At 40.9% G+C, this 15582-nt stretch overlaps 1 protein-coding gene across 1 annotated transcript in view; it reads right to left on the bottom strand.

Moving 5' to 3' along the window:
* Positions 1–11516: 11516 nt before the first annotated feature.
* Positions 11517–15582, bottom strand: part of LOC120041560 (cytochrome P450 2K1-like) — a 30932-nt gene continuing 26866 nt past the window's right edge. Inside the window, exons 7-8 of the mRNA XM_038986436.1 lie at positions 11902–12228; positions 11517–11704 (exon numbers count right to left, since the gene is read on the bottom strand). Coding sequence (XP_038842364.1) covers positions 11517–11704; positions 11902–12228 — 515 coding nt within the window. The remainder of the gene's footprint in view (positions 11705–11901; positions 12229–15582) is intronic.

Raw genomic sequence — 15582 nt, 5'->3', positions numbered from 1 at the left:
GTCCCATGGGTTATTAAAGCAGGGTCTTATCCTGTTCTAACAGTGCCTATTAAAACAGGATAAACCCATTAGAATTCAACAGTTTTTTTGACAACACCCCTTTTGATTTGAACGAAACCTTTCCATACATTTTTGCCCATTGTAAAAGTGCTCAGAAATTAACTTATTAAATATATATTTTTGTTCCCAAGAAACTTGACGACCTGGTTGTAGATAAACCAAAATACAAATGTATTTGTTGCTGGTATGTACCGCCCCCTGCTGCCATGGCGGATGCTATTGGTGCTACATCTGAATGTTTAACACCTTTTCTGTCCTCGGAGTGGGTTATTTTAGGGGATTTGAATCTGGATTAGCTATCCCTGGCTTCAGATCAATTTAAGTTTATATGCATAGATTTTTATCTTACTCAATTGGTCTCAAAACCCACATGGCCCTGTTAACTCTTCATTGATTGAGTTAATTCTTACTAATAACCCCCATAAATATTTGTGTAGTGGAGTATTTGCATATGATCTCAGTGATAATTGTCCCATAGGATGTATTAGAGATACGAAACGGCAAAATACTAAATCAGGGTTTAATTAAGATTTTTTTTTTTTATGTTTCTGCTTAAGGGTTTTTACATGACATGTTCTACTCTGATAAAACCACCGTCTCTTGTATTCCTGACCATGAATTGGCTCTAGAAAAGGTCTCCTCTATAAATAAATATATACACTACCCCAAAAGTTTGGGGTCACTTAGAAATGTCCTTGTTTTTGAAAGAAAAGCTCATTTTTGTCCATTAAAATAGCATCAAATTGATCAGAAATACAGTGTAGACATTGTTAATGTTCTAAATGACTGTTGTAGCTGGAAACGGCGGATTTTTAATGGAATATCTACATAGGCGTACAGAGGCCCATTATCAGCAACCATCACTCCTGTGATCCAATGCCACGTGTTAGCTAATCCAAGTTTATCATGGTAAAAGGCTAATTGATCATTAGAAAACCCTTTTGCAATTATGTTAGCACAGCTGAAAACTGTTGTCCTGATTAAAGAAGCAATAAAACTGGCCTTCTTTAGACTAGTTGAGTATCTGGAGCATCAGCATTTGTGGGTTTGATTACAGGCTCAAAAGGGCCAGAACCAAAGACCTTTCTTCTGAAACTTGTCAGTCTATTCTTGTCCTGAGAAATGAAGGCTATTCCATGTGAGAAACTGAAGATCTCGTACAACGCTGTGTACTTCTCCCTTCACAGAACAGCGCAAACTGGCTCTAACCAGAATAGAAAGGAGTGGGAGGCCCCCGGTGCACAACTGAGTAAGAAGACAAGTACATTATTGTCTAGTTTGAGAAACCGACGCCGCACAAGTCCTCAACTGGCAGCTTCATTAAATAGTACCCACAAAACACCAGTCTCAATGTCAACAGTGAAGAGGTGACCACGGGATGCTGGCCTTCTAGGCAGAGTTGCAAAGAAAAAGCCATCTCTCAGACTGGCCAATAAAAAGAAAAGATTAACTTCTTATGGCTGGGGGCAGTATTGAGTAGCTTGGATGAATAAGGTGCCCAGAGTAAACTGCCTGCTACTCAGTCCCAGAAGCTAAGACATGCATATTATTAGTATATTTGGATAGAAAATACTATGACGTTTCTAAAACTGTTTGAATGATGTCTGAGTATAAGAGAACTCATATGGCAGGCAACCCGGAAGTGGGAAATCTGAGGTTTGCCTATCCAATATACAGTGTCTTTGGGGTCATATTGCACTTCCTAAGGCTTCCACTAGATGTCAACAGTCTTTAGAACCTTGTTTGATGCTTCTACTGTGAATAATGAGGGAAGGAGAGCTCTTTGAGTCAGGTGTCTGGCATGAGCTGACCACGCGCTCTCCCGTCCTGCGTTCCATCACATTTCTGAAGACAAAGGAATTCTCCGGTTGAAACATTATTGAAGATTTATGTTAAAAACATCCTAAAGATTGATTCTATACATCGTTTGACATGTTTCTTCGAACTGTAATGTAATTTTTTGACTTTGTCTGGACCTAGTGCCTGCACATTTGGATTACTGTACCAAACGCGTGAACAAAAAGGAGGTATTTGGAGATAAATCATGGACGTTATCGAACAAAACAAACATTTATTGTGGAACTGGGATTCCTGGGAGTGCATTCTGATGAAGATCATCAAAGGTAGGTGAATATTTATAATAATATTTCTGGCTTCTGTTGACTCCACAACATGGCGGATATCTGTATGGCTTGTTTGGGCTCTGAGCGCTGTACTCAGATTTTAGCATGGTGTGCTTTTTCCGTAATAAAAAAAAAAACTCTGACACAGCGGTTGCATTAAGGAGAAGTTTATCTAAAGTTCCATGTATAATACTTTTATCTTTTATCAATGTTTATTATGAGTATTTCTGTAAATTGATGTGGCTCTCTGCAAAATCACCGGATGTTTTGGAGGCAAAACATTACTGAACATAACGCGCCAATGTAAACTAAGATTTTTGGATATAAATATGAACTTTATCGAACAAAACATACATGTATTGTGTAACATGAAGTCCTATGACTGTCATCTGATTAAAATCAAAGGTTAGTGATTCATTTTATCTCTTTCTGCTTTTTGTGACTCCTCTCTTTGGCTGGAAAAATGGCTGTGTTTTTCTGTGACTTGGTACTGACCTAACATAATCGTTTGGTGTGCTTTCGTCGTAAAGCCTTTTTTTAACAATCGGACACTGTGGCTGGATTTACAACAAGTTTACCTTTAAAATGTATGAGATTTTTGGGAATTTGGCGCCCTGCACTTTCACTGGCTGTTGTCAAGTCGATCCCGTTAACGGGATCTCAGCCATAAAAAGTTTTAAGATGAGCAAAAGAACAGACACTGGACAGAGGAACTCTGCCTAGAAGGACGCATCCCGTTGTCACCTCTTCACTGTTCACTGACATTGAGACTGGTGTTTTGCGGGTACTATTTAATGAAGCTGCCAGTTGAGAACTTGTGAGGTGTCTGTTTCTCAAACTAGACGCTAATGTACTTGTCCCCTTGCCCAGTTGTGCACCGGGGCTTCTCACTCCTCTTTCTATTCTGGTTAGAGAATGGTACTGGTTAGACTGGTACTGTAAAAAAAATATATATATATTTCATTAAAATCATTCAATAACTGTCTTAGAGGCGATGATAATATATTATCAAGCTTATCCACAATTTATCTTCCCTGCAAGATGTTGCTCATTGTGGACAATATCAGATTTGTTTTAAATACACAAACAATACATTTAGCAATTTCTTTTGGTAGCACAACACAGAAGTGTAATGTCTCCAGCTGTGTATTATAAAGTGCCTTCGGAAAGTATTCAGACCCCTTTTACTTTTTCCACATTGTTACATTACAGCCGTATTCTAAAATGGATTAAAAACATAAAAATCATCAATCTACACACACAACCCCAGAATGACAAAGCAAAAACTGTTTTAGACACTTTTGCAAATGTATCAAACCACAAACAGATACCTCATTAAGTTGTCGTGGCTGAATAAGAATTAGTTAGGTAACATATATAAATAAGATGTTTTAGATATCTTTATGCTTGTCATTAGAATGTCTTCTTTTTGGACTATACTGTGGGCAGTTGCATTGGCCTTTCTCTCTAGGGAAAAGTCACTTGGGGCCCAGAGAGGGGAGGAGAATGGCAGTGTCTGGAACCATTGTATTACCCCTCTGATGTGTTCAACTCATCTTTCATGGTATATGACCTAGATAATCACTCCCCTTTCTGAGCTTGTCCAGGAGGGGGTGTATTTGAGATGGGAGTATCTAGAATTGACAATTGATATATGCCATTAGATGAGGTAATGTTTTCGTACTAAGTGGTAGCAAGAACGAGATTAGAATCTCAATTTAGGAGACCAAACTGAACGATAATTTATAGCTAATGCTATACTCCTCTTTCAAGTAAAAGGTTCTTTGTGAACTGTTACTAAGATCTGTGGTTCGTCATGTAAGTTAGGAGGCGGTGTATCTTGGCTATAAAATATTCTAAGAATTGTGTTGTAAGAACTCTCAGAGAATTCATTTATAGACACTGAATTGATCTGAGAGTCAAAAAGGGCTATGGTGAAGCTCATATATAATTAAAGAAGGACTTTATAATATAACTCTGACTTGTGTGTGGTTTGCTATCTCATTATTGAGTAATACAGGAAATTACCACGACAAAGTATTAAGACCTTTTCTATAAGACTCTAAATTGAGTTTAAGTGCAACCTGTTTTCATTGATCATCTTTGATGTTTCTACAGCTTGATTGGAGTCCACCAGTCGTAAATTCAATTGATTGGACATGATTTGTAAAGGCACACACCTGTATATATATAAAGGTCCCACAGTTGACAGTGCATGTCAGAGCAAAACCCAAGCCATGAGGTCGAAAGAATTGTCCGTAGAGCTCAGAGACAAATGTGTTGAGTCACAGATCTGGGGAAGGGTTCAAAAATAATTCTGCAGCATTGAAGGTCCCAAAGAACACAATGGCCTCCATTCTTAATTGGAAGTTTGGAACCACCAAGACTCTTCCTAGAGCTGGCCGCCCGACAAAACTGAGCAGTCGGGGGATAAGGGCCTTGGTCAGGGAGGTGACCAAGACCCCGATGGTCACTCTGACAGAACTCTGGAGATTCTCTGTGGAGATGGGAGAACCTTCCAGAAGGACAACCATCTCTGCAGCACTCTACCAATCAGGCCTTTATGGTAGAGTGGACAGACGGAAGCCACTCCTCAGTAAAAGGCACATGACAGTCCGCTTGGAGTTTGCCAAAAGGCACCTAAAGACTCTCAGCCCATGAGAAACAACATTATCTTGTCTGATGAAACCAAGATTGAACTTTTTGGCCTGAATGCCAAGTGTCATGTCTGGAGGAAACTCTGGCACCATCCCTTCGGTGGGGATGTTTTTCAGCGGCAGGGACTGGTAGACTAGTCAGAATCGAGGGAAAGATGAACAGAGCAAAGTACAGATAGATCCTTGATGAAAAACTGCTCCGGAAGCCTCAAGACCTCAGACTGGGGTGAAGTTTCAACTTCCAACAGGACTACGAGCCTAAGCACACAGCCAAGACAACACAGGAGTGTCTTTGGGACAAGTCTCTGAATGTCCTTGAGTGGCCCAGCCAGAGCCCGGACTTGAACCCAATCTAACATCTCTGGAGAGACCTGAAAATAGCTGTACAGCAACGCTCCCCATCCAACCTGACAGAGCTTGAGAGGATCTGCAGAGAAGAATGGGAGAAACTCCTCAAATACAGGTGTGCCAAGCATGTAACATCCTACCCAAGAAGACTCGAGGCTGTAATCGCTGCCATAGGTGCTTCAACAAAGTGCTGAGTACAGGGTCTGAAAACTTAAGTAAATGTATTATTTATGTTTTTAATATTTAAAGGGGAGCGAGGAGAAAATATTTTGTAAAAACCTGTTTTTGTTTTGTTATTGTGGGGTATTGTGTGTAGATTGATGAGGGAAAAAAACTATAATCAATTTTAGAATGAGGCTGTAACCTAACAAAATGTGGAAAGTGTCACATTTATTAACAAATGCAATGCTTGAGTCATGAAGTCCTTTGGAAAGAAAACATTAGCCAGCTAAAAGCAGGCATAGTGTGCTGAAGTCCATTCTATAATTTTACTTACTGAATGTTAGAAACCTGAAAACATTAGCCAGATAAAACAATCTTATAGATCATATCAACAACCTAGGGCTGGGCAATATGGCCAAAATATATACTATAATTTATTATTATATTAAAAGTTCTAAATTTGCTGTATAAGTTGTGGCCACATACATTCACATTGATTTCAGTGGGGCTTTTCCATTTGGATTATTTTATACTGTTCAATTAAACTTCAACCAGAAGTTGATTTCATTTGAGATCATTCCCACACTGCCACATAGTGCTGCACTATATAGGTGAAAAATCGAGTCCTTATTTTTACCAAATATTGCAATTGTGATTTGCCTTGCGATTTAGATCAAAACACTTGGTTGAATTGTTGGAATCATGGACATATAATACCTGTTCTAATTCTATAGTTAGAATGTGATAGTGGGCAAAACGCCAGGACGTGTTCAAAGAATTAGAATACTAACAGGATCTCTATGGAGGAAATACTGTAGATCCATTCTTGTGTTACTGTTCTATTCTTATTAAACTCTGCATCAATGAAAAGGGCTCGTAAGCAAGCATTTCTACGTAAAGTCTACACGTGTTGTATTCAGCACACATGACAAATACAATTTGATTTGATTTAATCTTGAATGACAAACCAAGAAACCGATCCTGGGACTGTATTCTTGATTGACAAACCATGAATATGATCCTTTGAGTGGGGCGTGGGGGGATAACTTCATTGGATCTCAGTGGGGGTAAGGGCACATCCAATCTAATAATAGGATCCTAACATCCAAGTTTGGTCTCTCAAGTTTAGCTGGAATTTAGCCCGAAAGGATTTGAGAAATATTGGTTGATGATAGGCCTATAGACAGCAACCTATGTACATAAGTGGACATTAGAGGGACACATTGTTTCTAATAAAACCATAGCCAGTTTGGGCCACAGTTGTATGCAAGTTTGCTTTGTAAAAACAAATATAATAGGCTAATGTCTGGACCGCAAATTACTTGTTTTTTTCAGCATGGCCCTTGCACTGATTGAGTTTGACACCCCTGGCGCATATTATGGACACAGATGTGAAAAATGATCACTATATATAAATATACATTTTCAAGTATAAATTAACAAAGATTACTTGTTTATTACCAACATTACTGAAGATTCAGGTAACTTTGTCAGGAGAACATTTTTATAAATCAGATATTCAGGGTGGTGTTTACATTAAACAACAATCATGTGTGTGTTAGTGGGCATTACTTGAAATCTAAACCCAACCTTCAAATTTGTCAAGGAAAGCAGAGACATCACAAGTACATCTCAGACTTTCTCTTTTTAGACTGAATATTAAAATACTGACCTTATGTCTAAAGTTATTGTGTTGACACTTTCTAGTAAATTGTGACTAGAATTGATGTATATGACTACTACCAATGCCACACAGGCCGTATTCAATCTTCTTATTTTTGTTGTGACAGCTCATTTTTAAATATACCTGCAGAGAAGGGTATGAATGCATCCCTCTTGACAAATCATCCCTGCTCATCCAGAAAGTGGGTGGGCTCTCCCATTCGCTTTCGTCGTGCAGGACCGACATCAATAGAGGAATCACAGATGTCCCCTACAGTTTAAGACAGAGAGCATTGATGGCCTCCTCTACAGGATCGGTGTCCACCCCGCAGGATGGTTGAGCTAACGTAGGCTAATGTGATTTGCATGAGTTTGTAAATAACAAAAACATTTCCCAGGCATTGTTTTTAACATATTTTGGAATGAATAGGATACTATGAGCAAATAGCAGAACATGATATAAAGTGTATTAGGAAAGTATTCAGACCCCTTGACTTTTTCACGTTACATCGTTTGATACACACAAAATGCATTATGAAGAAAATCGTGTAATTCACATTAAAAAGTGCCCGTTACAAATTCCCGAACAAGTAATGTGTCTATTTCACAGTAAGCTGTGATGGTGTGTTAAAATTTGCTATTTAATTATCTAGATATAGACAGAACAATTGTCTCGGGGTATCGACAACGATCGCGGTAAATGTGAAGGCAGATCCACATGGGGGAAATACTCCTGAAACCCTTTCGGCTCCATTTTACACGTGCAGCGCAGCCCGGGAATTTATCTTAACCCCTGTAACATACGTTCGGGTGGGCGACAATTTGATGCAAGACTCAGATTCAGCATAAACTTAATATCCTGCAGTACCTCTAGGCTCTGCCTCTGTATTAGGAATGAGTCCACAAAGCCTCTACACATCTGAGGGTTCAGGGTCCCCTTCAAGCCTCTCGCTAGCTCTAACATCCACCTTCATATCGGCATAATTCTTCTTCAGACGTGTCCGGTCCTTAATCCATGGACCCAGCCAGGGGAACATGTTGTACATCTATCAGGATATACACATATAGAATATGCAGAACACTTTATGCAAACATCTGCTTGTATACATTTCTTATACAGTGCCCTCTGTAATTATTGGGACAATGAAGCATTTTTTCTTCTTATGGCTCTATACTCCAGGACTATCCGTTATCATGGTAGCATCCACAATTAATGTAGAAGTGTTGAGAAACATATTCTATTCTTATTTACAATAAAAGTGACTCCAAAATGACACAATACATTTACTATTCATTTCTATTGTCACGACTCCGACCGAGGCAGGCTCTCCTTCCCGTTCGGGTGGCGCTCGGCGTCACCGGCCTATTAGCTACCACTGATCTTTTTCCTCCCCCTCCTTATGTGTTCATTGGTTACACCTGTTTTGTGTTTGTTCGTAATTAGTTGGGCTTTATCTGTCAGCCGGCCCACCCGTTTCTTTGTGCGGGATTGTTTTATTGTAAGCTTGGTGTTTGTTAGTCTGACGTTACGTGTTTGTGTTAGTGTGCATTTTCTGAACTGTTTTCGTTCCCCGTGTCTGGGGCAGTTTATTGGGAGCTCCCAGTGTCAAGTGGGGTGGCCGTTGTTTGTCAGTGGTTCATTAAATGAACGTGATCATTGTATCCTCTGTCTTCCTGCGCCTTCGCACTCCGACACCCAGTCCTTACATCTATTGGGCACAACATAATCTGAAACACAACCAAAACAAACAGCAAATGCATCCAGCAAGTGTTTAGTCACAAGCTTGATGTAGTCATTGTGTGCTATGAATATGGGACCAAATATTTCACTTTTTACTACACATGTGAATTTGTCAAAATACTTTTGATACCCTAAAATGGGTACAAAAAGTGCTGTAATTTCTAAACGGTTCACCTGATATTAATACAAATACCCTCAAATTAAAGGCTGACAGTCTGCACTATAGTGATTGTTCGATTTAAAATCCAAACTTCTGGAGTAGACCATAGACAATTTATAACATTTTTGGCATACGTTTTTCTGGATTCTTTTGTGGTTATCGTCTCACTGTTCAAATAAATCTACCATTAAAATTATAGACTGATCATTTCTTTTTCAGTGGGCAAACGTAGAAAATCAGCAGGGGATCAAATACTTTCCCCCCTCACTGTATATGTAAATAGTCACTAGCAGCTAATGTGGCTCAAGCTAACCACTAGCTAAGGTCAATGGACAAGGAGTAGCTTAAACTAGCGAACAGTTTTTAAACAACTTTTAGTGAGACCTTTTGGCTGCTTTCACACAAGCAGCCCAATTCTGGTCTTTTGTCCAATTGTAGGCAAAAGAGCTGATCTGGTAGGTCAAAAGACTAAACAGTGGAGAAAGATCAGATGTGGGTTTCCTGTGTAAATGCTGTCTTTTGGTTTCAAGTCTCCTTCAACAACTGGAACCACTAATGGAGGGAAAGTAGGCAGCTGAACTTCCACTCCTGCTGGAACTAGCTAGTTAGTGGTAGTTATTTGTTCTAGCTAGCAGATCTGGCTAAGTATGCTTGCTAGTCATATAAAAACATAGCCACAAGGGTATACAGTGGGGAGAACAAGTATTTGATACACTGCCGATTTTGCAGGTTTAACCTACTTACAAAGCATGTAGAGGTCTGTAATTTTTATCATAGGTACACTTCAACTGTGAGAGATGGAATCTAAAACAAAAATCTGTATGATTTTTAGGTAATTAATTTGCATTTTATTGCATGACATAAGTATTTGATCACCTACCAACCAGTAAGAATTCCGGCTCTCACAGACCTGTTAGTTTTTCTTTAAGAAGCCCTCCTGTTCTCCACTCATTACCTGTATTAACTGCACCTGTTTGAACTTGTTACCTGTATAAAAGACACCTGTCCACACACTCAAACAGACTCCAACCTCTCCACAATGGCCAAGACCAGAGATTTGTGTAAGGACATCAGGGATAAAATTGTAGACCTGCACAAGGCTGGGATGGGCTACAGGACAATAGGCAAGCAGCTTGGTGAGAAGGCAACAACTGTTGGCACAATTATTAGAAAATGGAAGAAGTTTAAGATGACGGTCAATCACCCTCGGTCTGGGGCTCCATGCAAGATCTCACCTCGTGGGGTATCAATGATCATGAGGAAGGTGAGGGATCAGCCCAAAACTACACGGCAGGACCTGGTCAATGACCTGAAGAGAGCTGGGACCACAGTCTCAAAGAAAACCATTAGTAACACACTACGCCGTCATGGATTAAAATCCTGCAGCGCACGCAAGGTCCCCCCTGCTCAAGCCAGAGCATGTCCAGGCCCGTCTGAAGTTTGCCAATGACCATCTGGATGATCCAGAGGAGGAATGGGAGAAGGTCGTGTGGTCTGATGACACAAATAGAGCTTTTTGGTCTAAACTCCACTCGCCGTGTTTGGAGGAAGGATGAGTACAACCCCAAGAACACCATCCCAACCGTGAAGCATGGAGGTGGAAACATCATTCTTTGGGGATGCTTTTCTGCAAAGGAGACAGGACGACTGCACCGTATTGAGGCGAGGATGGATGGGGCCATGTATCGCGAGATCTTGGCCAACAACCTCCTTCCCTCAGTAAGAGCATTGAAGATGGGTCGTGACTGGGTCTTCCAGCATGACAACGACCCGAAACACACAGCCAGGGCAACTAAGGAGTGGCTCCGTAAGAAGCATCTCAAGGTCCTGGAGTGGCCTAGCCGGTCTCCAGACCTGAACCCAATAGAACATCTTTGGAGGGAGCTGAAAGTCCATATTGCCCAGCGACAGCCCCGAAACCTGAAGGATCTGGAGGTCTGTTTGCAGGAGTGGGCCAAAATCCCTGCTGCAGTGTGTGCAAACCTGGTCAAGAACTACAGGAAACGTATGATCTCTGTAATTGCAAACAAAGGTTTCTGTACCAAATATTAAGTTCTGCTTTTCTGATGTATCAAATACTTATGTCATGCAATAAAATGCTAATTAATTACTTGAAAATCATACAATGTGATTTTCTGGATTTTTGTTTTAGATTCCGTCTCTCACAGTTGAAGTGTACCTATGATAAAAATGACAGACCTCTACATGCTTTGTAAGTAGGAAAACCTGCAAAAGCGGCAGTGTGTCAAATACTTGTTCTCCCCACTGTATATATTAGTGTCAACTACTGATAACATTAGCTAGAATACTAATTGACTTTGCTAAGCTTGGCAACAGCTGTCCAGTCCCAGACAAGGCAGGACAGCAAGCAAAAACAACAAGCATTCTGTACATACATAATTGCAGTGCTTTGTATCAATCAATTACATTGTCGGAATGTAGAGCAATCAAATTCAACCAAAACCATTGAGGGACTGGTTTCATCTCAGACCTGGCTCACAGCACAGCCGGTGAGGTAAGCTGTTTCAGCATGTTTGTCTAAAGTGGAGCATTTGTTCATGTATAATAAGTCATGTATAATTTACATTAGGCCCAGACTCATCTCAGACCCGGCTCACAGCACACAGCTGGTGAGGTGAAGGGTTGAGGGTGAACCCCACGGCCGGTGTGAGGTCCAGATCATCCTCTGTTACTCCAGGAGGAGGAGAGAAATGAAAGCGCTGCAGGAGGGAGGTGAAGAAGAGGAAGAGCTCCATCCTGGCCAGACCCTCCCCCAGACACACCCTAATACCTGGAAGAAGATCAAATGAGGGAGACAACCTATAACAATTAGGTCTACATAGATTTCCTATAGTTGACAAATTGTACACACATTTTATATCATAAACTCTCCCTGGTTCAAAGCAATTCCCCAAACTCTTAATTTTATAGTACCATAGAAGGATTCACTTACCCAGTCAGAATGGATACAGAAACAGTGGAACTCACCTGCAGAGAAGGGCATGAAGGCATCCCTCTTGGTGAATCGACCTTCCTCATCCAGAAAGTGGGCAGGGTTAAAGGTGTGTGGGCTCTCCCATTCGCTTCCGTCTTGTAGGACAGACGTCAGTAGAGGAAACACAAGCGTCCCCTTCTTGATGAAATATCCCTGGAAGGTGATGTCTCTGCTGGTGGTGTGAGGGATGGCCATGGGTAAAACGTTGGCCAGTCTCTGGGTCTCATGGATCACTGCATCAGTGTAGGGCAGGTTCTTCCTGTCCTCTGCTAAGGGCTGACGACTTCCTATAACCCTGCTGATCTCCTCCTGGACCCGGTCTGAAACAGAAAGGAGGTAGGACCAAAGTTACTACCCTCAGAGAAAATGTCATCTTAATAATCTTTACCCTGGACATTTTATAATTTTTACAAGATGGCTTGATAACTTAAACTGGGCTCCAAGTGAACGATACCTTTATTAACCTACGTACCAAAACAGTCACCTTTTCTGCACAGTTCAATGTTCTCACTTAATGCATAACACCTTTTTGTAAAACAGTAGTCCCACTTGTACACAAGAATCTTTTTGCAAAACAGTAGACAACAGCTACACAAGACAAAGTAAATTGTATAAATCATGTCCAACAAAACTGTTAGTTTCTCAATTGCTTGAACACTTGCCTCAAAACAGGGATAACGCAGCCCACGCAAACAGTATCATTTGTCATAGAATGACAAGGTCATCTCACCATTCATCACATAATGGCTCAACAAATACTAACTGTCTGTAACGTTGAGTCAGGAAGCAGGTGCAGATGGTGAGTTTAATAATAACGACCATCGCAAGTACAAAACAAGAGACGCATCAGGACATGAAAACAGAACCAATTCTGCCTGATGACTGAGGTTGGTGAGGGCTATTAGACGGGAGAGTAATCAGGGTGGTGATGAAGTCCAGGTGAGCTTAACGATGGGAGCAGCTGTGCGTAATGATGGTTGCCAGGTGTGTGCAATGTGGGTGGCCAGGACTGGTGGATAGTAGACCGGCAATGTCGAGTGCTGGAGGGAGAGAGCAGGAGTAGGTGTGATACTATGACCATCAATAAAATAGATTTTTCTATTAAATAGAGTAAATGGTACGAGATTGTAATCAACTATTTCATAGACAGCTGTATTCTTGTTCTCTGAATTAGCATCTAATACTAAAGCAGGAAGAATTTCACTAAACCTAAATTGATACTGTTTAGAATTGCAAAAGTGTCCGGTGCTGTATATTGTAACGATGTAAATGTTTACAATGCATTGAAGATAAATCAAAGAGAAGAGGTGTTGAAAGGGCAATTGTGATTTTAGTATTGTAAAACCAGTCACTGTACAAAGAGAGTTTACATGTTAATGGTAAAAGATATGGGAGTACCTTTTATTTACTGTGATATTAATTTAGTTTAGTTTGACATTCTGTACACAATAGGTTTGTGTCCTGTGTAGAGAGTTGTGTCTAGTATTTTGCCTAACAGTGCTTATCATTTGCATTTAATGTGAAAACAATGAGAAATTACATACTGTTGTGCATAAAAGGGGATTGTTTTGGCCACGCGGATCCCAGGTTTTGCAGGTAGTCTTGTTATTTTGATGGATGTATTTGCATTTTTAGGGTATCTTCAGTTTTGATGGCGCCGACAGAGAAGGCAGCATCGCAACTAGCTCTTAGGAAACTGCAGTATTTTGTTTGTTTATGTACTATTTTTTTACAGAATAAGCTCTAAAATTGTTTTGTGCCATTACATACAGCCGGGAAGAACTATTGGATATTATAGCGGCAGTAACTCACCAGAACTACCAGCATCACGACCAGGATTACGACCTGGAGCAGATCCTTTGTTTGCTCTCCCCAGAGCAGTTGAACTTATTCCAGAGGCTGACCCAAAACAACGCACGGTGGAGGAGAGGTACTCGGGGCGGTCTTCTGGTCTGACTTAGGAAGCGTGCACACCACCCACCGCTCCAGAGTATTTTACTCGTTAATGTCCAATCGCTAGATAATAAAGTTGACAAGCTCAAGGCGAGAGTGGATTTTCAGAGAGACACCAGGGATTGTAATATACTCTGCTTCACAGAAAGATGGCTCTCAAGATATTCTGTCTGACTCCATAAAGCCAGTTGGGTTCTCAAAGCATCGTGCCGACAGGAATAAACATCTCTCAGGGAAGCAGAAGGGTGGAGGTATATGTTTTATGACTAACGACTTATGGTGTAACTGTGATAACATACAGGAACTGAAGTCCTTCTGTTCACCCAAACTAGAATATCTCACAATCAAATGCCGACCGTACTATCTCCCGAGGGAATTTACATCAATAATAGCCACATCCATCTATATCCCCCACTCAAGCCAATACCACGACGGCCCTGAAAGAATTTCAATGGACTTTATGCAAACTGGAAACCACATATCCTGGGGCTGCATTTTTTGTAGCTGTGGATTTTAACAAAGCAAACTTGAAGAAAAGGCTCCCGAAAGTCTATCAACTCTATGTACTTGCACGGCTAAAACTCTCTACCACTGTTACACTACCTTCCGGAATGCATATAAGAACCTCCCCCGAACTCCATTCGGCAAATCGGATCATGATTCCATCTTGCTCCTCTCTTCGTATAGGCAGAAACTCAAACAGGAAGCACCCGTGGTAAGGACTATTCAATCGGTATGCACGCTTCCAGATTATTTTGATCACGCAGACTGGGATATTGTTACGAATCCCTTTGGCCCGACAGTCTAGGGGGGATGGTAATGGGACCCGTAACACAACTCATGCAAATTATAGTAGTGAAAACGTAACAGTGAGAACAAATAACACAGACAACTTAATTACCGTCAAACACTAAATGTTTATTTATAAACACACGGTAAATGGGGGGGGGGGAAGCAGGAAAAGGGGCTGAGCGGGACCCAAGGAATGAAAGAATAATAATTCAAAAACACCCCTAAGCTAGACTAGCCTACTTCACAAACAGCTAACTAACTAACCAAAAATACAGGGGGTGGTCCGCCCAGTTCTAACTAGTGTTTTTAACAATGTTTAACTACGGGTAGTGTAGCCCAAGGGCAACTTGTCTGGTTACCCCCTTTTCCCACCATCAAACAAACACTCAAACACCATAACCAAAACAATACTCACAGGTGGGGACAAAGTGACATGTAGCTGCAAAACACACAAGCGACCTACAGACAGAAGGCATGTTACAAAGAGATTGAGCTGGGGAGACAACAACTGACAGGGGTTTTAAACCAAGGGAAAGGGACTGTGATTGGGTAAGGGAAAAGGAGCAGGTGTCTTCTGATTAGCGACTGATTGATGACTGATTGGGGAATGATTATTGTCACCTGTGAGTAGGGGAGAAGGAGAGAAAAGAAATACACACAGGATACACACAGAACACTTGTATCCGTAACAGATATGTTCAGAGTAGCTTCAGAAAATAATAAACTCATTCACCGTATTGGTAAATGTGTCTATCAGGAAGTGCATAGGTTGTACCCACTGACTATTAAAACCGACCCCAAACAGAAACCGTGGATAGATGGGAGCATTCGCTCAAAACTGAAAGCACGAACCACCGCATTTAACCAGGGCAAGACTGGGAAAATGGAAGAATACAAACAGTGTAGTTATTCCCTCCACAAAGCAATCA

This window comes from Salvelinus namaycush, unplaced genomic scaffold, assembly GCF_016432855.1.
Source record: "Salvelinus namaycush isolate Seneca unplaced genomic scaffold, SaNama_1.0 Scaffold477, whole genome shotgun sequence".
NCBI lineage: Eukaryota > Metazoa > Chordata > Actinopteri > Salmoniformes > Salmonidae > Salvelinus > Salvelinus namaycush.
Note: the sequence above shows the minus strand (reverse complement) of the source record. Positions and strands in the feature narration are given on the sequence as shown.